General features: G+C 37.1%; 4 protein-coding genes and 1 non-coding gene across 5 annotated transcripts; 3 read left to right on the plus strand and 2 right to left on the minus strand.

Moving 5' to 3' along the window:
- Positions 1–514: 514 nt before the first annotated feature.
- On the minus strand, positions 515–1,244 carry LOC126795815 (uncharacterized). Its single transcript, XM_050522563.1, has 2 exons — positions 1,116–1,244; positions 515–640 (listed from the first exon to the last, which is right to left on the minus strand). The coding sequence occupies exons 1-2, from the start codon at positions 1,242–1,244 to the stop codon at positions 515–517; spliced, it is 255 nt and encodes an 84-aa protein (XP_050378520.1).
- On the minus strand, positions 814–885 carry TRNAW-CCA (transfer RNA tryptophan (anticodon CCA)). The gene has a single exon. It is a non-coding gene; the product is annotated as a tRNA-Trp (tRNA).
- A 1,117-nt stretch (positions 1,245–2,361) lies between the features above and the next one.
- LOC126794794 (transcription initiation factor IIA subunit 2) lies at positions 2,362–6,074 on the plus strand. Its single transcript, XM_050521574.1, has 4 exons — positions 2,362–2,484; positions 2,626–2,765; positions 2,871–2,921; positions 5,740–6,074. The coding sequence occupies exons 2-4, from the start codon at positions 2,637–2,639 to the stop codon at positions 5,878–5,880; spliced, it is 321 nt and encodes a 106-aa protein (XP_050377531.1). The 5' UTR covers positions 2,362–2,484; positions 2,626–2,636; the 3' UTR covers positions 5,881–6,074.
- An 819-nt stretch (positions 6,075–6,893) lies between these two features.
- Positions 6,894–11,977, plus strand: LOC126795816 (alpha-glucan water dikinase 2-like). Its single transcript, XM_050522564.1, is given in 16 exon segments — positions 6,894–7,142; positions 7,528–7,619; positions 7,709–7,750; positions 7,752–7,860; positions 8,434–8,693; positions 8,695–8,737; positions 9,047–9,161; positions 9,260–9,357; positions 9,459–9,602; positions 10,497–10,576; positions 10,766–10,870; positions 10,872–10,883; positions 11,243–11,346; positions 11,349–11,404; positions 11,523–11,612; positions 11,765–11,977. Coding segments are annotated over 16 exon segments (1,812 nt in total).
- A 3,616-nt stretch (positions 11,978–15,593) lies between these two features.
- LOC126793914 (disease resistance protein RPV1-like) lies at positions 15,594–19,830 on the plus strand. The gene is given in 8 exon segments (XM_050520545.1): positions 15,594–16,098; positions 16,602–16,772; positions 16,775–17,385; positions 17,388–17,614; positions 17,738–18,016; positions 18,118–18,768; positions 18,864–19,082; positions 19,213–19,830. Coding segments are annotated over 8 exon segments (3,210 nt in total). The 5' UTR covers positions 15,594–15,643; the 3' UTR covers positions 19,810–19,830.
- The last annotated feature ends 924 nt before the right edge of the window (positions 19,831–20,754 follow it).

Genomic DNA, 20,754 nt, shown 5'->3' on the forward strand with positions numbered 1-20,754 from the left:
GAATTCACCTCTATTTAAAAGTGGAGTTATAGGAAAAGACAACACTACTGCTAGACATGGAATTCATGCGCGCGCTCTATTGGCTGTATAGCATAGAAGTACCAGGCACATTGCTTGTGGCAGGAGACAATATAGTGTTTCTAACCCAAGCAATGAGCACCAACCCTTTTCAAGGATTTATGTATAACTACATCCGTTTAGTTCAGGTCGATCGTCTAGTTCCACCTGAGATATATGGATCTAAGTAAAAACAATGCAACAAGATAAATTTGAACATTGTTACACTAATGACTAATACAGTTGGTTGATTATGTGCTTCTGGCGTGTGTGAAAATAGGTTTGGATCAATGGAGATGTGAACTGACCATTATTGCTATCAGTTTCCATCAATAAAGATTGTAGTGACAACTGATTAACATATAAGCCAGATGAAAGAACACCGAGCTGTAAAATGTAACACTATAAATTGAACACATACTCTAATGGAAGGCTCATTGTGTCTGAGGTTTAGATTTTAGACCGATTTGTTGAGTCTGTTTTTGGTATCCTCGGCTGCATCAGTGGCTTCAGCTTGCATTTTAGCAGTTAGTAGGTCTGCTTCTGCTGCTTCTTTCTCATTTCTTGCCGTCAACTTCTTAGCCTGCTCTAGAAACAATCAACATCAAAACTGCAGCACAGAAAATATGCCTATAATATAGCCTTCTTCCGGACTTGAGACATAAATAACAGTGTAACCCAACAAATAGCTGGTGAATTTGTGACATTGGCACACTATCAACATGCCTAACGTCGAAGAAGACGGAAACAAAAGTATGAACCTGACGTGAATCGAACACGCAACCTTCTGATCTGGAGTCAGACGCGCTACCATTGCGCCACAGATCCAACTTAACATTTCTAGTCTTTAAACATATAAGACCAATATGTCCATTGGTTATTTCTTTTTTCTTTTTCATTCCTATATGTTTATTTTCTTCCTCAAGCTGCATTGTTTAAGAGGCCAACAATAACTCCAGCACTAGATTGCGAACGTAATTCGACCCAAAAGAAAAGACAAGGAATGCTAATGACCAATTTTAAGAAACACAGGAAAGCTATGAAATAGGGTTAATTACCTGACCAACAAAGAAGGCCTTGACATAGCCAAAACCTTGTTGCAACGAAACGGTGAAAGATAAGCATTCCCTTCTCATACGAGACACACCGGAAATCTCTGCTTGCTTTCTATCAGTAGTGTCGTCCATGGTGCCTAGAGTACTACAGAGAAAACAAGTTGCTTTGTATGAGAGAGCTGAGGCTGGAGTCCCACACGTTTTGTAGCTTCTGGGGAAGAGTCAGGGGTATGTGGCAGCTATATACCACAACCACGTTTTGGTTTCACCATGCATCATGCATTTCAAAAAAGAAAGTAAAAAGAAAATGGGTTTTGCTATGCAAAACTAATCATTCCATTCACTTATTTGGTCAAGAACATGGAGATATCCACGAGCACGTTGGCGGCGTTAAAATAATGGCAATGAACTCAAGAGCTGCCCAGAATGGCATACTACAAAACGAGCATACAACAATACTCAAGTCTTAGCCGTTTATATTTCGAATTCTTATTAATTAGGATTTTTTTTCTTCAAATTTGGTAAAAAAATTGTGAGCGTACATGATACATCCCCTACTTTAGATCGATGTAACATTTTTCATCAACGAGCGTACATGTGTCATTCTTTTAGTACCCATAGAGAAAGTACCAAGTAGATATGATAGAATATAAATAGCAAAGCGATCCAAAAAATTTCTGGCATAAGTCTTCAAGTTTATGAAATAGAAAAACTAAAATATCAAACCACATAATTTAGCATGATTATACTCACTTTAGTGTGATAGAACTAAGTGAAAAAATGTACAGTATAAGTACGTCGATAGATTCGACTTACTCCAAACTAGGTTAATTTCCTATTGTAAACTATTATCATATGTTCATAAACTACATTAAACTCATAGTCAGTCTGGTTGAGTTATCTCAATTGGATGTTATGAATTAATGAAACTAGACTCGTACCTCGTGTGATGCACGTGTTAATTTATCGCATAAGGTATTGTGTAACGATGATAAATTATGTTTTTTAAATGCTCATTTATTTTGATTTAAAAAAAAAAATCTTTTTGTGTAATTGTGTTTAATAAAATGATATTTTTGATAAAACATAATTTGGTGATTTTTGAAAGGTGTTGAATTTATAGTAATAGAGATAAAAACTCATTTTAATTAAAGAAAGAAAAAAATAAAAAACAGAGGGGGAGGATATAAGGGTCATTGCACGGTCTCTGGTGCCGGTCCCGTCTATATATACCCTAGAGCTACAAAAGCTAGGTATAAAAGCCCCAATTTTTCTGCGCTCAGAAAAAAGGCTTCAGGAGCTCAACGTTCACAGACCGAAAGCGAGAGACAAGAGACCGAGCCACAATCCCCTACGCCGTCGCCACCAATCCGTAACTCTCCTATTTCAATTCCTCATCTCCTTTCTCTTCTTCTTAATCGATTCCAAACCCTAAAATTCTCTCCAGCAATTTCAGATTCGGTTTTCAATCACTAGTTCTCAATTTCGTTTCCTTGTGCCGAATTCGCGACAGATCGAAGCAGAATGGCGACGTTTGAGCTCTACCGGAGGTCGACGATCGGAATGTGCCTGACTGAGACTTTGGACGAGATGGTTCAGAACGGGACTCTCAGTCCTGAGCTAGCGATTCAGGTTCTTGTTCAGTTTGATAAGGTATTGTATCTTCCCTATGTTTTTAATTAATGTTTTTTGAATTAATTGATATTTTGTTTGTGTATTAAATGATTGTGATACTGATGTGGTTGTGGTGTGTTGTAGTCTATGACTGAAGCTCTCGAAACACAAGTGAAGAGTAAGGTCTCCATCAAGGTAATGCTCTTTTGATGTTTGTATTTTCAGGTTTTTTTGTACTGCGCGATTTGAATCAGTTAGATGCTTTGTGGTTTGATTGTGTGTTTGAGTTGGATTTTCGCTTAAAACAGTAGTATGATATCTGGTGAAGTGATTGTTTTGGTGATTGTGTGCAATGTTCTAATTATCGGGATATATCCATGATTTTGACAAAACGATACGATAAGTTATTTATATCGGTCAATCCGATAAATCAAATCAAAAGACGATATATCGGTGTTTTTTTAATTTTTTTTTTAATTAAAAAAACCATGTCGTTTTGAAAAAAAAAAATTAAAGAAAAGGAAAGAGTCGTCGATAGCATTCAATGACGAGAGAGTTTATGATGAATGATCATCTCAATTTATCCTTTAGGCACCTGTTTTTATTAACTAAAATTATTTATGTATTTTAATTGTCAAAACAATCAAATTTTTTTCTTTTATGAAGTTTATTGAGTACATTTTGAACTATAAGTTTTAATTTCTCAAATTTATTTGAAATATTTTAAAATATATGTTAATAAATATATTAAATTTAAATGAAAACTAGCAAAAACGATAAATCCGATATATCTCGATATATCCCTGTTATATCCTTATTTTACAAAACCAATATGATGTCGATAACTGCTATTTAGCCATTGATTGTGTGTAATCGAAACGTGCCTCTTGTGATGTGCGTTGATATTTTCGGTGTGCATGCCGTGTTTAAAACTTAGTTGATATTAGCTGTGCAATATAGTTGGTGAAGGATTGGTCTTTATTAGCGCTTTTATATTCTGTTTGACAATCTGTTTGAGTTAATGGTATTAACAAATGAGTTGGAAGTATCTGTGGCGTCTTTGCGTATTGTTGCTAGTTGTAACGGTCCGGTTTGTGATTGTTGTATCCTGTCATGAGCGTATATGAAATAGATAGAGACAATTGGTTCCTCTCTTTTGTGCTTTGTTTCGAATTCGAATATAAATTAAATGAAAAGGATGGTTGCAGAGTTGAAGTTGTATAATTCACTTACCATTAGGGGTTATCTGGATATTGTTGAAACTCATCTATGCCCTATTTGGGATTCCTTTTACTTTTTTCCAAATTTTGAGTTGAATGAAACATTTTAAAGGTTCTTTATTCACGAGAAATTAATATTCCTGCACTTGTCCGAGGTCTGTGGGGTAATGTTTCAGTTATAATATTAAACTTGGATTTCAAACTTTGCATAAAAGATATGCTGACACTCTAGATTTGTCGGGACTGTTACTTTGTTAGATTGTTAAACTGTATCTTTTCTATGTGTGTCACCACTGATTGTCATGTATCATCCAACAACGGGTGCTTGTTCTTAATTTTATTTTTATTCATATGTTCAAGTGCCTTTCTTCTCTACAAAAATAAATTACGTATATTGGGAAACAAATTATGACAAACTTTTCTTAGTTCTGTTGGTATTTGTCCAATATGTTTTCTCTTATTCACCTTACTGCCAATAGCTCATAGTCTGTTTTATTTTTTGTTATGACGGGCTACTCTTCTCCTCCTTGTTGGATTATTACTTACCATTAAGTTGTTTTAGTGTCCTAGGAACAGGCACATGCACTCTTGATAAGATAAGCCTATAGGTATAGATTTGTCCAAAAAAAATTATGCCTTTGTCTAGTCGTAATTATCCTGTGATCTGGACATATAACCAGAGTTGCATGCATACAAAGTAGTATAGACCGATAGTTCCATACCCTAATAAAGTCTCCAAAATATAAAGGGTCAATGGAAAATTTACTTTTGTTGAAAAGTAAACATAAAGGGCATAAATGTGACTGTCACTGAGGTATTTGTCTGATATAATTCTGTTTCTGTGACTCTTTTTAATTTTAAAAAGTTTGCTATTCTTTGACTATGGTTGTGTGCCATTTTCTGTTAATCCTCTTAGATTAGTATGCTACCTCTCAAATTGGCTAGGATCTAATCTTCTTCCCTAAAGAGAATATACCAAATATGGCACCTTAAAAAATATTGCCCTCTTAACTAGGCTGACAATACTTGACGCCCAAAGATTTGGGGCAAGCACCTTCTGCCTCACTTCTTTTTTTTAAAGCTTTTGGAAGTTATTGGATCACTGATACAGGGTTGAGAAAGATTGAAGTTGGGATACAAATGCTAATTAGGTAATGTGTCAAGAGCTGCTGATGACCCTTTTAACTTGTATGGATTGATATTAGAACTTTCTTAAAACCAAGAAGTTGGATCAGCAATTGTCATGAGCAGGATTTGAATGGTTTCTTTGGACCACTCAAAGCATGCAGGCTATAGAGTACATATATTGTTAGCACGTAGGCTCAGTCTACCCAAGACATAGAACTTGTAGAGGGTCCCTCGTCTGTCAATGGATTATATGTGCAGCAGTTCATATTTGATATTTTATGTATATTGATGTTAACGTGTTAATGGAAATTGATATTGAATATAAACAACATGGCAGTATGGTCAACTGATTTCACGTGCCCAAAGTTATTGGTGAAAACCTGAACAGATGGACCAGGTTTGAGCTTGAATGTACTGTTTATGTAGTTTCATTATAACTATTTCCGTTTGTTTTGCATTTGGTCTTTGTATTCTGGCATTCTTCTCTGACATGGACATGATATGCTGAACATGAAGGACTATGTCTTCTGTAAGACATGATTCCTGTTTTGTTCTTTCATGCTTGTATCTCATGTTGCGGACAATGAATATATGTAGGTAAGAGTGAAGTACACTAGCAGGATCTGAGCTCATTCTGACAGCCACTTTCCCTCTATTCTATACAGGGACATCTGCACACCTACAGATTTTGCGACAATGTTTGGACGTTCATCTTACAGGATGCTTTGTTTAAGAATGAGGATAGTCAGGAAACTGTTGGTCGCGTTAAAATAGTGGCATGTGACTCGAAGCTGCTCACACAATGAGATTTCAGACTATTGGTGGTATGCTAAATAAGGACTTTGTGATCTGTTGTAATGGAGGGTGAGGAAGGATAGCAGTTAGTCTGGTTACTTCCAGGATTTGAAAACTGTAGGAGACACATTAGCTATAAAGCCCTCTACGTTGATAGCTGTAGTTATTTGATGTTATATTGAGGATGATGCGTGCTTGTTCTATTGTTCGCTTGAGAAGATGAAATGGGTTGGAGATCAGATGGTTCTACATTTGTATTATGGACAGTGAAGTATGCTTTTATAAATGAGCACTGACATGACTGATGTTTTATTTGTATTGCATTTCTCTGGCCAAAGATGTGAGTTGAGTAATAGTTTTCTTAGGCAGTTCTGAAAAGTCCGCCAATATTTTTTGATCTCCCAAAAAACAAATCATGGTTTGGTTTCTTCCCTTCACCCCCAGATATGGGATAAAAAAATATAGTTTCTTTTGCATTGTGCTCTCAAGTTCCCGTTTTTTTTTACAATTCAGTTCATGTTTGCTTTGCATTTCTGAAACGGTAGTTCTCGGAAAGGAAAAGAACAGAAGATAAAATGAGGTGCATAAAGTTTATGATTAGTTTCAACCTTTGGATTCCTTAAGAGATAGAGAACTTACTAACTCGGAGAACATTTGTCATCTCTAAAGCCCTGCTTAACATTATTGCAAAGCTAGTGGGGTGGGGGATTGCTTCCAAATGGTATTGGGGATTGATCCTCGACTTTGTTACAAACCTCAAGTTTTAGACTAAAGATGCCATCTTTGTTTAATCTTAAGCATTGTCGATTCTGGTTCTTCAATGATTGTAAATTAATTTAGAGGTCAGTACAGTGTCCCAGGACTATGGCGTTACTGGCCCAAACAAGCACCAGATAATATATTTCTCAGGCACAAAATAAAGATTCTAAAAACAAAGCGCGCCAAGGTCAAATTCGATCCCTACTCCTCTCACTTTCACCAGCATCCGATTCTCTCTCCCCCCAAAAACCCCAATTCCTCACCAATGGCGACCTCCTCTTCTCCCCAGGCTCCCGTACCTCCTCGCCTCCATCGCTTCGAGCTCGTCCAAGGCATGCAGCTTCAGGTAACACCGAAACTCAAGTCCTTTTATTTAATCAATCAATTAGTGGATTTAATGGATTGATTTTGTGGGGGTGTGTGGATTCTTGTAGATAAATGTCACTGGGTCTTGTAAAGGACGAATGTTAAGCTTGAATTTCAGCTCGGCTCATTGCAGACTCCCTTCACCAAGGTGTTTCAATATACCCCATTTTCCTTATATATATATATATATATATATATATATATATATATATATATATGAATATATTTATCCACATTTTCTTCTGTTTTATTGAGTTGTAGTCTTAGTATGCTTGTTGTACTGTACGGCTTTGTAGGTTGTAAATTGAATAGCATTTATAAAGTGGCTGTCTTTGACTGGTAATACTTTTGGTGTAGGTAATGTTCTTGGTTAGTCAATTGACCCAACTGTTAGAACTAAGATCAAGAAATCATGAAAATAGTGATCATCCTGTTTATCTTGCCGTTTTTAGACTGTTAATGGATCCGCTACTGTGTTTGTGTGTAAAGTGTAGCTTTATTGAGTATAGTTTTCTTTCATGTCTGAGTTGCAGAAAGGAGAACTGTATTTGTTAACCATTGAGTTGCGGGATCCCAATATACATGCTGTTGAGTTTGTTCTAAAAGACGGAAGTCGCGATAGATGGTTTTGCTTCTTTCTCTCATTGTCAGTTTGATATTTAATATAAAGAGCTGGACCTTTAAGCAATTTTTGGTTTATATATCTGTGTTTAGGTTGAAACTAAATCATGGAAATTTTCGAATTAAAATTCCTGAGTGATCCAGCTTCTTTAATGCCTCATGTACCGAAAGAGATGATTGAACGCAAATCATATTTAGTTTGGGAAAGCAAAGGCAGGCCCATGAGCTCACCTCAACAACAAAAGGTAGATCCACGGTAATTTTTTTTTATTTTTTTTATCACAGTGCTCTAGCTGTATTGAACTAAAAGGATTCTGTTGATCCTATAAAAATACGTATCTCTATGGATTTTGCCATGGCCCCTATCTAATTGATAGGCTATCATCACTCCTGACAAGTTATTAGAGAATCAACTTAGTTTGATTCACTTTTTATTGTGTTCATTTTTTTTTCCAAGTACTTTTATATATAACCAAAAATAAGACTTGAAAGTTGAAACCAAAAGAACAATTAAAATGTCCAAATGTATAAAGAGATGCGAGCTTTCACAAGAACCGATTTCATTTCCAAAACCATTTTGTGAGCTTGTATCTGAATAATGATCAAATGTCTGATGAATACATTCTTTGTTTGTGATATTCCTTTATTCCTCCCACTTTAACCACAATAAAGCACAGTATACATATAAGGTGATTACATTGTAATGTTAAATATATTGCTTATCTTTCTTCCACTTGATGGTGGTTTTATTTGGTGCACATTTGTTAGTGTGAGTCTATGACTACTGATATAACAAACCATACGTATGTCTTATACAGCAAGACTATGAGGATGCTTTGATAGAGATACAAAATCATCTATCAAGAGGAATTTCGTTGAATGAGTTGCAAAGTAGTTTCTTGACTTCCAGTACCAAGAGAATGGTTGATAACATAGAACAACCAAGGAGGGAAATGACATACTCTTTCAAACGGAAACATAATGTTGAGCAGTGGTTGCAAACACATACAACAGGACCTGCAAAAAGCACATTGTTAGGTTCAGGTCTTATGAATCTTGTTGGCAACTCTATGGGAGGGGATCTCTTGGAGAAGTTATCATGTTGGCAACTATGAAGTAGTGGTTAGTTTCTTCAACTTCAAATCCTCGATTTTGTTAAGCAGTATAAATGCTTGAACGTTCTATTGGAGTCATCATTTTTCTTAGAAATTGACTAGTGAGCTCTCTAAATATATGCTTAATGTATGCATAACTGAACTTAGAACTATGTCATTCATGGACGGGCTGCCAATTTCCCATTAGATGTAGTCAATCTTGTGGGGATGGGTGGATCCCCTGGATGCAATGTGGTAATCTAAACTGCATAATAAAGGCGAAATTAATCTCTACAAGCTTCCCCTTGAATTTTGTTTGACGTTTGATTGCTTGTAGGTCCTTTTGAAAATGGTTAGGATGGAGTATCACATCTTGGTGGCTACAAACATTAGAGGTGCTACAGTGCTTCACTGGGGTGTCTCAAAAGTATCCCTTGGGGAATGGTTGGTGAGTACTCATTCCTTGATTTAGTATGATGCAGTTTAGTGAAGATCTAGGCTGTTCACAATTCTCTCGAGCATGAACAGTACACCACCTCCCTGCCTGCAGGTCCCTCCACCTGAGATTTACCTGAAAAATCAAATGTCGTTCCGGGAGCATGCCAGACTTATTTCAATGAAATGTCAATTGGTAACGGGGCCTTTCAGGTATACCGAACAAGCTGCTTACTGTATTTTTTGATATATTAACTGCTTTTCACTCTCAATTTTCAACTTGGTTTAACAAATTTATGTTTTGTTTCAACGAGGTTGTAGATATCAATTTTCAACAAAGCAATTTCATTGGTATCCAATTTGTGATATCGTCTAGTGGGTCTTCATGGATAAAAGATAATGGCGCCAACTTCTATGTAGCTATACCACCCATGATTTCAAGTGGAAAGGTAGATGATGTGTTTTCTTAATTACTCCTTACTCAACTCATTAAAAATTTGTACTAGAATATGTTGGTCATAATTCTTTGGGGGAATGGATGAATATATACATGACCATATCCTGAAGCTGAATATCATAACCTAAATACAATTTCTTCTGTGATATGGCCCAGCATATGTGTGTATGCCTTAATTTCCAAGCTTCTCATGTATATGATATGTCTCTTCAGGACAACCAGTACACTTAAACCAAAATAAATACAGTTGAACCAATTCTTTTTGGTCAAATAAATACCAAAACAAGAATCAGAATTAAATGTTTTCATTTTTTTTTGCAGGCTCCGTACGCAGACTGCATATCTTCTGTTGGTTTTCCAGCCCATTTGTTTTTCCTAAGATGTTTTCTTAGAGTATGGTGTTCCAATATGGATAGAGAATCCTTATTGATGATGGTTTACCTGTAATCCTTGTTCATTACAGAGAAGGAGCAGGCTGTAAAGCCTACCACTATTAGGAATAGGATTCCTATTTGGTGAGGAAACATGTTTGTCCTTATGGCTATATAAGGAGGGGTTTTGCTCTAGGTTTAGGCATCACAGAGACAAAGAGCAAAGTGTGTTCCATTCTCAGTTAGAGGGTGAGAGAGGGCAGAGAGGAGAGAGATAGGAAGAGAAGAGAGTCCTTGTTTTTTTAGTTTCTTGTGTACCCATTCTTAATTTAGTGGAATAGTGTTTTCTGTCTGGTGGATGTAAGCAAAGCTTTTGTTGAACCAGCTTAAATCTGTGTTCTTGTGTTCTTTTCTTTGTGGTTGTTTCTCTTGGTTTGCTGTGCTTATTCTTTGTGGTTCTCTGACAGATTCACAACATCTTTACTGTTGAAATTGATAGATCACCTCCTATGCTGGTTGATAAGGCTGGGGGAGGTATTGACAAATGTTTACTTGATGAAATCTCTCGTAGAGAGAAAGAGGCTGAAAGATCATTAATGCACAGGTAAAATTAATTCATAACTAACACTTCAAATAATTTTTTTTTGTGTGCATTGTTAATGAGCCACTTCTTAGTTTCTTAGAATAGTAGGACTAATAAATGATAATGTATACTCATTGGTTCATAAAGCAAAGGAAAAAAGTCTTCAGCTTCGTTTAATCAATTCTTGCACTTAAAACTGACCTGACACAGGTTCAACATTGCTACGGAGCTCACAGAACACTTCAAAAGTGAAGGTGAATTAGGGCTCATTGGCATGTTGGTATGGTTGAGGTTCATGTCATGCAAGCATCTCACATGTGAAACCTCGGTAATATAGCTTTTATTAATAACTTACTTTCCAAAAGCAGACTCAACATTGGAATGTGACCATTATTCCATGTCATGTTTTCAATTATTTTTATTTATGTTCGTCTTTAATTTGAATACTCATATGACATCGCTTTCCATAGGTTGTGAATAATCCATTCCCAGTTATTTTACTAAGGGTTCCTCGTCCCTGATGTTGTCTTCTCTTTGTTTTGGGTTCTTTTTCATTTTTGAATACCAAAAGCAATTCAATTTTAACTAGTAAAGCTATATGAAGGAGCAGAGGACAGTTATCTCATAGCATCTCAATTGTATTTTCTTAATTTATATTGACCTCAAAATTTTGCAATATATCTGCAGTGAAATTTGTGAAGCTCAAGATAGGTTTACCAGTCTATTACAGAGAATATTTTTAAACCAGCCAAATGATCGGGATATAGTGAGACTTCTAATGGCACATGTTGGTTGCGGGGTCAGGGAGATGTCGGGCAGAAGATTCGTGATGAAATTCTCGTAATTCAGGTATCTATTTGCATATAAGCTGTATCGAAGCTTTATTGTTGTGATACAGACACACATACACATGTGGGGCTCATGTTACATCACCCTTTGCATATAACTTGCTACTCTCCACTATCAGAGGAACAATGACTGCAAGACTGGCATGATGGAGGAATGGCACCAAAAGTTGCACAATAATAGTAGCCCAGATGATGTTGTAATTTGTGAGGTATGGTAGTTATGGTTTAGGGTTAGTGTCCTGGAAAGTAACAATATCAGAGCATACCCAATTGAGGATCAAACTGCGCACGACTCACGGGTGGTCAATAGTTACATTTTTCTTACCATTGCATATTGATATGGTCGTCCTTGTTGTAACAGGCACTCTTACATTACATCAAATCTGGTTTTAGAATTGATGTATATTGGAAAACATTGATTGCAAATGGTCTCACCAAGGAGAAGCTTGCAAGTTATGACCGCCCCATTGTTTCAGAGCCTCATTTCAGGGCTGATACTAAGGAGGGTCTAGTCCACGACCTGACAGCATACTTGAAGACATTAAAGGTACAGAAAGCAATTATTGTTTACTGATGCTGTCTACTGGTGCTTCGGTGGATAGTTTTTCATTGGGAATCACATAGGAGTTTAGAGGCCAACTATGCATATCGTATGACTGCTGGTCTATCAAAATTAATGATACTGCATTAAGGAATTTCTTATTATAATTTTTACAAAACTGCCTGAATTTTATGAGGGGAATGTCTTGGAAAGAGTTTTCTGTTAGGCGTGATTGAAATGTTTTTGGACATTAAAATCTCTCTTTCATATGTCGACTTGAGTTTCCCTTCAAGTAGATTATAAACAAAGATGTCAGGGGTAGTCTCATATCCCTGGTTACGTTTCATAGGTCAATATATTGTTCCATGATCATTAATCCTGAAATGGATGAATGATGAAGCTCTGCATTACACTTCTATCATATTATCTGATTGAGCTGACTGCAGCTAGCAGAGTGTAGCAAACATAACCGGATTAAAAAACAGTAAATAAGATTAACAAGAGAGTGGAACAAATTAGGATCATACAGTATGATTGTTGTTTCAGGTACTAGTTTTTGGCCTGTAAATTTGAGGGTCTTTTGGGTTTATCACCCTGGAGCGGGGTACTAGTCTAGTTTTGCTGGTATACTCTCGTAGACCTTGGTCTGTATACTGATACGTGCGTCTGATTAGTAGAAACATAACCAAGATAATTTGCTATCATACTGCCTTAAATGAGTTTGTTTTTTTCAGAGCTTAGATTTTAGTCATTTTACCAATGTGATTCATAGTATCATACAGAGGTTGTGGAATAGGGACCTGATTATTATATAAACAATTCATATAGATTGGTAACCAGGCGAGTAAAGGAGGTCTTCATTGTCACTACATTTGAACTGTTTGTGGTGCTAATTCATATTTTGCATAATTTGATCATCAGTTTCCTGGCAGCTTCTCTGTTCTGTACTCTTTTTTGATACTCAACAAAGAAATGGAGGTTCTTCCCTCCACCTAGTGAACGCTCACCTGTTCTTGTACTAATGACGCGTGTACATGCATTAACAGAGTTTGGGTCACTTTAAAGGAAAAAAGAAGAAGCAAGGTTGCCCGGGAGTAGGGGTGGACTCCGTTTTATCGGTTCAGTTTTTTACTATTAACCGAAAATCAAAACCGAGATTTCAGTTCTACGGTTTTTAAAACCGAAGCCATAAAAAATATATAAAAACTGCAGTTTCGATTCCCACTTTCTCAATTTTGAAACCTCAAACCATTGTCAAATTGGATGAAATTTTGTAGAGATGATTTTGAATAGCATACCTAAATATTGAATTGTTTATGGTGAAAAAAATTGATCGAAAAGTGTGTCAAAATTAGAACTTCACTCTGTAATTTCAGAGTGAAGCTTCACTCTGGATAGAGACTGTATATATATATATATATATTTTTTTTAATTTCAACTGTAGATTTATTGAAAAATAAATCTAAATCGTATAAATCTACTAACTTTAATCTAATATCTCTGAGTTTCTTTCTCAAGTACACTCTTTTTCTCGTCTTCAATTTCTTTATTTCATTATGAATGAATCGATTCAATCGAATTCCCAAGTACAAATGCTTAGACCTATCAGTAGCACCATCACTGCTTACAACATGTCAACATATATCGCATTTAAACCTAACATTTATTTTTTCAATTGTTTTGAGAATTCATAAGTACTTTAACAGTTTGACTATTTGGACTTTGGCTTTCTATTTATGACTTTGTATTTGGTAATTTGGTTGAAGTTATATAAGACTTTAGAATTGTATTGCTATTTCACATTTGTTATTACTTATTTGGATTGGGCCTTTAAATTTTTAGGCCTTAAATATGTTGGTACAAGCCCATTACCAACCGTACCACTTAATTGGTATACCAACGTTATTGGTTGGTATAAATTGTGAATTTTTCATACCAAATATATATTGGTTGGTATATGGTATTGGAAAATTAAGACCAACCAATCCAGCCCTAGCGGAAAGTACACAGAAGTGAAAGAAGTCGAGATTCCTATATGTAGAACAGTTGAAATGAAGTTGCAGACTGCGTAAATAATCTCACTACCTCCATCTTAACCGAAATGTCCGTCTGCTACAGACCAGGTAAGGTGAATGCTGCAGAAAGAGCCCAAACAGTTCATTTCCATGCCGTAGATGAAGCAATTGCACATACCATGAGTTCCCACATGATGCTCCTAACATAACGGTCAAGAGCTGTATTTAATAGGCAGAATAGCTTCCACCTGCAAACAATATAAGTTGACATCAATGAAACCAGATGAAATATCCAATAGATAGACAGGCGTCATTCCTAATTGTTTGTGTTGCAGAAGAAAATAGTTAGTTAAAATATGAAATCAGAGCTGGGCATCACCAAGTAATTGAGGTGCCTAAACCACCAGAAAACCAATTAAAGAAACCACCTGCAAAATTGAGGTCGCTGAAGTACCGCGATTGGGTACGCTCGATCGGGAACGGAAATCACAGGGAGGAGCAGAGTTTTCAGCAACATTGACGACGGTAACCGGATTATGAGATTTAATATTTGAGTAAAACCAGTGGCGGATCCAGAAATCATGTTCTGGGGGGGGGTTTGAATTTTTTCATGACTGATAGTGGTACACAAAATGTAGTGCTTGTTAAAAATTTAACTATAATATACTAAATATATATTTTATCGGTTTGAAAATAAAAATACATCCAACATGTCTATTCAATCATCGATTATGAACATACATTTTTTGGAATTGAGCATAAAACTTAATCAAAATGAACACCAAAATAAGAAATTTATTCTTGTAAGGACTAAAAACACCAATGGAGTAAAATAAAAACATCTACATGTAATAGAGAATTAGAGATAGATATGAAGTAAATAGAAATTAGACCATAAATTTACATTTGAGGAGAATTGAACTTGGGTGAGCTTGGTGATATCATCCATCCTTAGCAATTTTTCTGTTCAAGCACTTTGGCTGAAGGTAACACACTCCTCAAGCACTAGATCTTCTGGAAATTCACCCAACAGGTGCTTGCGTTCCACCACCCTTAAGTTTTGCCTGCTCAAGGTAATCTAATCCGGTGGTTTGTAACTATGCCACTGAGTATCTTCATCCACGTCCACATGTAATTACCTCTTGATGAGGATACGCACGTCGAAAACAGACCATGGAGAACTCGAGAAATGGTCGCTTGCCATTATCCTCATTGTAGCATCCCCAGTAACGATGATGATATGTAACATGATACCATGCTAATGAACAGAAAAGACCCCAAGAAACACTGATAACATGGTATCATCCATCCTTAGCAATTTTTCTTGAAATTTTTGGGTGGGCTTGAGCCCCCCCAACCTTGCACCTAGATCCGCGCCTGAGTAAAACTGTGGCTCTTGTTGTGATACGTCAACAGGTTTGATTGAAGGCGAATGTTCACGTGGTGAAGGAAAGAATTTTCAAAAAACAAATATGAAAAAGAAAAAGAAATAAAGAAGAATAAGAAAAAGGTTCTTTAGTGGTTTAATGGACAGCTTTCACATTGTCGTAAACAGCGAAAATTAAGGGGGTTGTTGTGCTTGTGCATTATTTTGTTCTACATTATTAAATTGACTGGAATTGACGGGGGGAAAGTAGTCGTCATTTTTCTCAGTTTTCACTTCAGAAAGAAACACTAGCTAGAAATGAACGAGTACGACGTGTTCTTGAGCTTCCGCGGTGGAGACACGCGCAACAACTTCACGGACCACCTCTACATGGCATTGACTCGTGCCGGTGTCCGGACTTTTAGGGATTCCGAGGGACTAAGAAAAGGGGAGAATATATCAGAGGCATTGATCGAGGAAATCCGAGGCTCTAGGATCTCTCTCGTCGTATTGTCAAAGAAGTATGCGGGTTCGAGTTGGTGTCTTGACGAGCTGGTGCACATCTTGGAGTGTAAAAGAGATCTGCAGCAGGTAGTATTCCCAATATTCTATCATGTTGAACCTAATCATGTCAGGCATCAGAAGCGTATGTTCAGCAAGGCGTTTGTGAAACATGAAGCTCTAAAAAGACGAACACCAGATGAGATATCCGGGTGGAGATCTGCTCTCACACAAGCTGCAAATTTGTCTGGCTGGCCTGTCGAAACCTCTGAGTAATAGTCCTTTACTCATCTTGTTTTACCACCAGCTAAATGTCACTTATTCTCATCTTTGCTTCCATGACTTCCATTTTCTTCAGTTCGTGTACGTGTCATACAGTATTTTAGGTAATTAGTCTCCACAAAGTTGATTTTAATTCGCGGCCAAATGTTTACTCAACGTGCCCACCACCATTATTTATTCATGTTTAATAAGACATACATAAGGGTAGGAGAAAGGAATAGCAAAATGATGTCCTTCCAATAGGACGTTTTAGTTCTATACCAAATATGATAGTAGCTAGGTAGGTGAATTTGGAACTCAGAGATTACAGCACAATTGGTGGCTAACTGACTACATTATGGATTCCTAGTGGTTCACCCTTTTATGTTGAATCTTGTTCTCTAGCAAATCTAATTCCTCTATGAATAAGTTGACTTAATGTTCATAACAATTAATTTGATCTTGTAGTTTCAATTGAGTTTTATTTATTTATGCCTCTAAATTTAATTTGCAGTTCTGAAGCAGCGCTTATCGACACCGTTGTAAACTACATCAGTAGCAAGCTCTTGAACAACACCTACTTACATGTAGCGGTCTACCCAGTTGGAATAGAGTCTCGCATTAAAGATATCTGTACTTCTTTATGTGATGGGAAAGTGGATGATGTTCGCATGGTTGGAATATTGGAAAAATCCTTGGAAATGTTCGGGAAACTGCAAAAGAGTCAAACGGTAAGATTACTTTGCAAGAAAAACTTCTTAATGATATCTTGAAGCCAACAAAGATAGAGGTGGGTGATGCTGATAGAGGGATTGTTGTGATAAAAGAAAGACTTGGCAGCAAAAAGTTACTTGTCATTGATGATGATGTTGATGATATAGAACAATTAACTGCGCTAGCTATGAGGGGTGGTTCTTTTGGTTGGCGTAAGTCATTTGGTCCAGGAAGCAGAATTATTATAACAACTAGGGACCGACAGTTGCTAAAGCAACTTGGAGTGGATAAAATACATGAGACTCGAAAAATGGAGGAAGAAGCTCTGGAGCTCTTTAGTTGGCATGCCTTTCACAATCCTTGTCCTGATTCAGAATTTTTGGAACTCACAGATAGAGTAGTTACTTACTGTGGGGGTTTACCACTGGCTCTTGAAGTTTTAGGGTCTTTTCTCTTTAAAGAGAACAGAACACATTGGGAAACCACAATGAAGAAATTGGAAAAAATTCTTCTTGACAAAATACATAAAATCCTCAAGATAAGCTATGATGCGCTTGATGATAATCAGAGGGACATCTTCCTTCATATGTCACCCAGATTTTGCATGGTTGTGGTCTTGATCCAGAAGGAGAAATCAGTGTCCTCCTTCAACGTTGCCTTGTAACTGTTAGTGAAAAGGACAAGCTCATGATGCACGATTTGCTTCGAGACATGGGAAGAGAAGTTGTTCGTGCAGAATCCCCTAAAGAGCCTGAAGAACGTAGTAGATTGTGGCATCGGGAAGATGTAATAGATGTACTGAATGAAAAATCTGTTAAGTTACTCAAGTATATTTGCTTCCACGACTTTCTTATGCGTATACCTGAATGAGGATTAGCCCGTTTAGGGTTTATATCCATACCAATGTTTTTCTTACTTCATGCCTTCTTTTAGCAGGGAACTAATAAGATTGAAGGACTAGCCCTGAAGTTGCAAAGATCTGACAAAAAGAGGTTCGAAACAACAGCATTTGGAAAGATGAAGAGACTGAAATTGCTCCAACTCAACTTTGTACAGCTTGACGGAGACTACGATTATCTTTCCAAACAGTTAAGATGGCTCTGCTGGCGTGGATTCTCTCTATCAAATATAGGAAATAAATTTCTTGATGAACAAAATTTGGTTTCTATTGACCTGCGGTACAGCAAACTCAAACAAGTATGGGAGCAGCCCAAGGTATATTAAGCTCAACCAAATATTCTTGTTTTCATTCTGCTTGTTTAATACATGACATATAATTTAGTTTTCGGGGTTTGATGGTTTTGTATGTCTTACAGTTTCTTGGGAAGTTGAAGATACTCAATCTTAGTCACTCACATTACCTTACACATACACCAGATTTTTCAAATCTCCCAAAACTTAAATATCTGATCCTGAAAGACTGTAAGATTTTGTCTGAGGTTCACGAGTCTATTGGGAATCTTGGAAGCCTTGTCTTGGTAAACCTTAAGGACTGCATAATGCTCAAGGACCTTCCAAAGAGTTTTTATAGCTTGAAATCAGTCAAAAGTCTGGTTCTTTCTGGGTGTTCGAAATTTCAGGATTTGAGTGATGATATAGGGAACATGACATCATTAACAACTCTTCTTGTAAGACGCACAGCCATAAGTCGAGTTCCATTCTGTTTGGAAACACTTCCATTGAACTATTCATCCGTACAAGACCTGACTCTTGTGAAACAACGATTCCCAGAGGTGCCTAGATATCATCTCCCTGATCATCTACCACAAGGCTCTACCTCTTTAGATATGGGAAGCAGTAGTGTTCATAGCCTTCCGGAACGCCCATCTTTCAATAATTGCTCAAAGGTTCCGCTGCCAACAAGTGTAGATATACCAACTATGTCGAAGGACTTGGAATCAGACCACTGTACTGCACTTGCAATTGTTCCAAGTTATTCTGAAGCATCGAGGCAGAGCATCCTACAGGTTCTCTCTCTCTCTCTCTCTCTCTCTCTCAGGCAATACAGACAAGCCAGAATGAAATGCTTACACATTAATTACGCATTTCGCATACAATATAGGGTTGCATTGCGAATGGAGAGGGTGGTGGCTTTGTCATTAATGGCATAAGCGTCAATGACCTTTCCAATCTGATACGTATGTGTTTCAACTGTTGCACGAGCCTTCCCTTAAGAAGAGATTTAGCAACTAGTTTGACGGATTTGGAGAGAGATCACTACGATAATTCACTGGAATTAGTTCCAAACTTTTCAGATGCTTCGGGGCAGAGCATCCTACAGGTCTCTCTCTCTCTCTCTCTCTCTCTCTCTCTCTCTCTCTCTCTCTCTCTCTCTCTCATGCAAAATGCACGAGCGCTAAAGGATCAATTGTGTTCTAAATTTCTAATATCTTCTGCTTGATATGGTATAGGAATTGACCGCAGGGGAAGATAATGGCATTTGTTTTGCTGGAAGTGATTTTCCAAAGCGGTTCGCGTGTGTAAGGGAAAGTGACCACGTCTTTTTCCAAGTGCCTCAAAGTAACTTGCAAGCCTTCATTGTGTGCGCAGTTTGCTCTTGTTTTGACGAGGACATGTCTGCAAGTCGTATTTCTATTTTTGTTACAAATCATACCAAGCTCCTTAGCTTTGCTGTTCAGCCTACTCATCTCACTGAAATAACTTCACGTGAAGTCATTTTCCAGATATATATACCAATCAATCAGCTCAATCCGGAAGATGGCGACTTCGTTGAGGTTGAAGTTGTAACTGGATCTGGTTTGAAAGTGAAGAAAACAGGTGTCTGTCTATTGTGGGAGCCCAATCTTATCATTGAAAATATGATCGAGTGTGAGCCTATCCCATACGAAAATCTCCCGAAGAATTCATCATCAAGTGAAGGCAAGAATATTTCATGCAATTATAAATATTTTTCTTTAATTCTAAAGTTTGTCACCTTTTGTTTCTTCTTGTTTTCTGCTGTCCTATTATTACCAGCCTTCGTATCATATTGCAGCACTACCCTGTAAACTGAACAGAACTTTGAATGCGTTATATACATTAACATAGAGTGGCAAGCTTTTTGCCGCATAATAGTTTGTTGTTGTCAACTTTGTTTCTTTCATTGGTACATAAAAGAGTGATACATGAAAGAGTAGTAGAGAGAAAAGGCTCGAACAGTTTTTGATTCTTGATTAACTTATGGTCTCACCTCGTCACGATATTTCGCATCCACATGTAGGGAGTTTCGAGTTTCATTCAAATTGTAATGTACCACTACCAGGTGATGAAGAGTTGGCCAATTAGAGCAGGGGTAGTACGTTCTGGTTCGTCAACCCTACGCGCCGTCTTGAATTAGCTTGAATCTGAAATTCTGAAATTGGAATGACGTACGTAATAGTCAAACAGTCAACATAGCCTTGATAGCTAATTAGTACTGTAATTTGGAACTGGATCAGGTTTTTAAAACGGCCCAATCAGTTGGGTTATTTATATATGTTTCATCTGAGAACCCGGTACCACCACAGCCGACGGTGGCGGTGATGACGTGGACGAGAGGCTGGGGATGGAAGGTATATATGGCTTGTTCAAGTTTTGCATTAATATAAAGGTGGTAACTTTCATAAATTCTTATTATTGCTTATTAAATCTGTGTGAACTCCAGTATAAAACCTTGAGATTGGGGGTCGATGGGGTCTGGAGAAAAATAAAACCTCATTGGCTGGATCACTGGAAGAATTGGAGCAGTCCCGTTCTTTACACAACCCTTCTTGGCTGCGGAGGTCCGCACCAAGAATCTTGGTGCGGATTTCCATCTTTTTATCACTTTTTGATCAAATTTTCTCATCTCCACCGTCTAGTATCTAGATAATATTGTGTAGATCATCTCTGCAAAATTTCAGCCAATTTGGTAATCGTTAAGGCCCTCAAAATTGCGTTTTTCTGTTAAAAATATGAACGGTAACGGTTCGACA

The sequence above is a fragment of the Argentina anserina genome, chromosome 5, assembly GCF_933775445.1.
Source record: "Argentina anserina chromosome 5, drPotAnse1.1, whole genome shotgun sequence".
Taxonomy (NCBI): domain Eukaryota; kingdom Viridiplantae; phylum Streptophyta; class Magnoliopsida; order Rosales; family Rosaceae; genus Argentina; species Argentina anserina.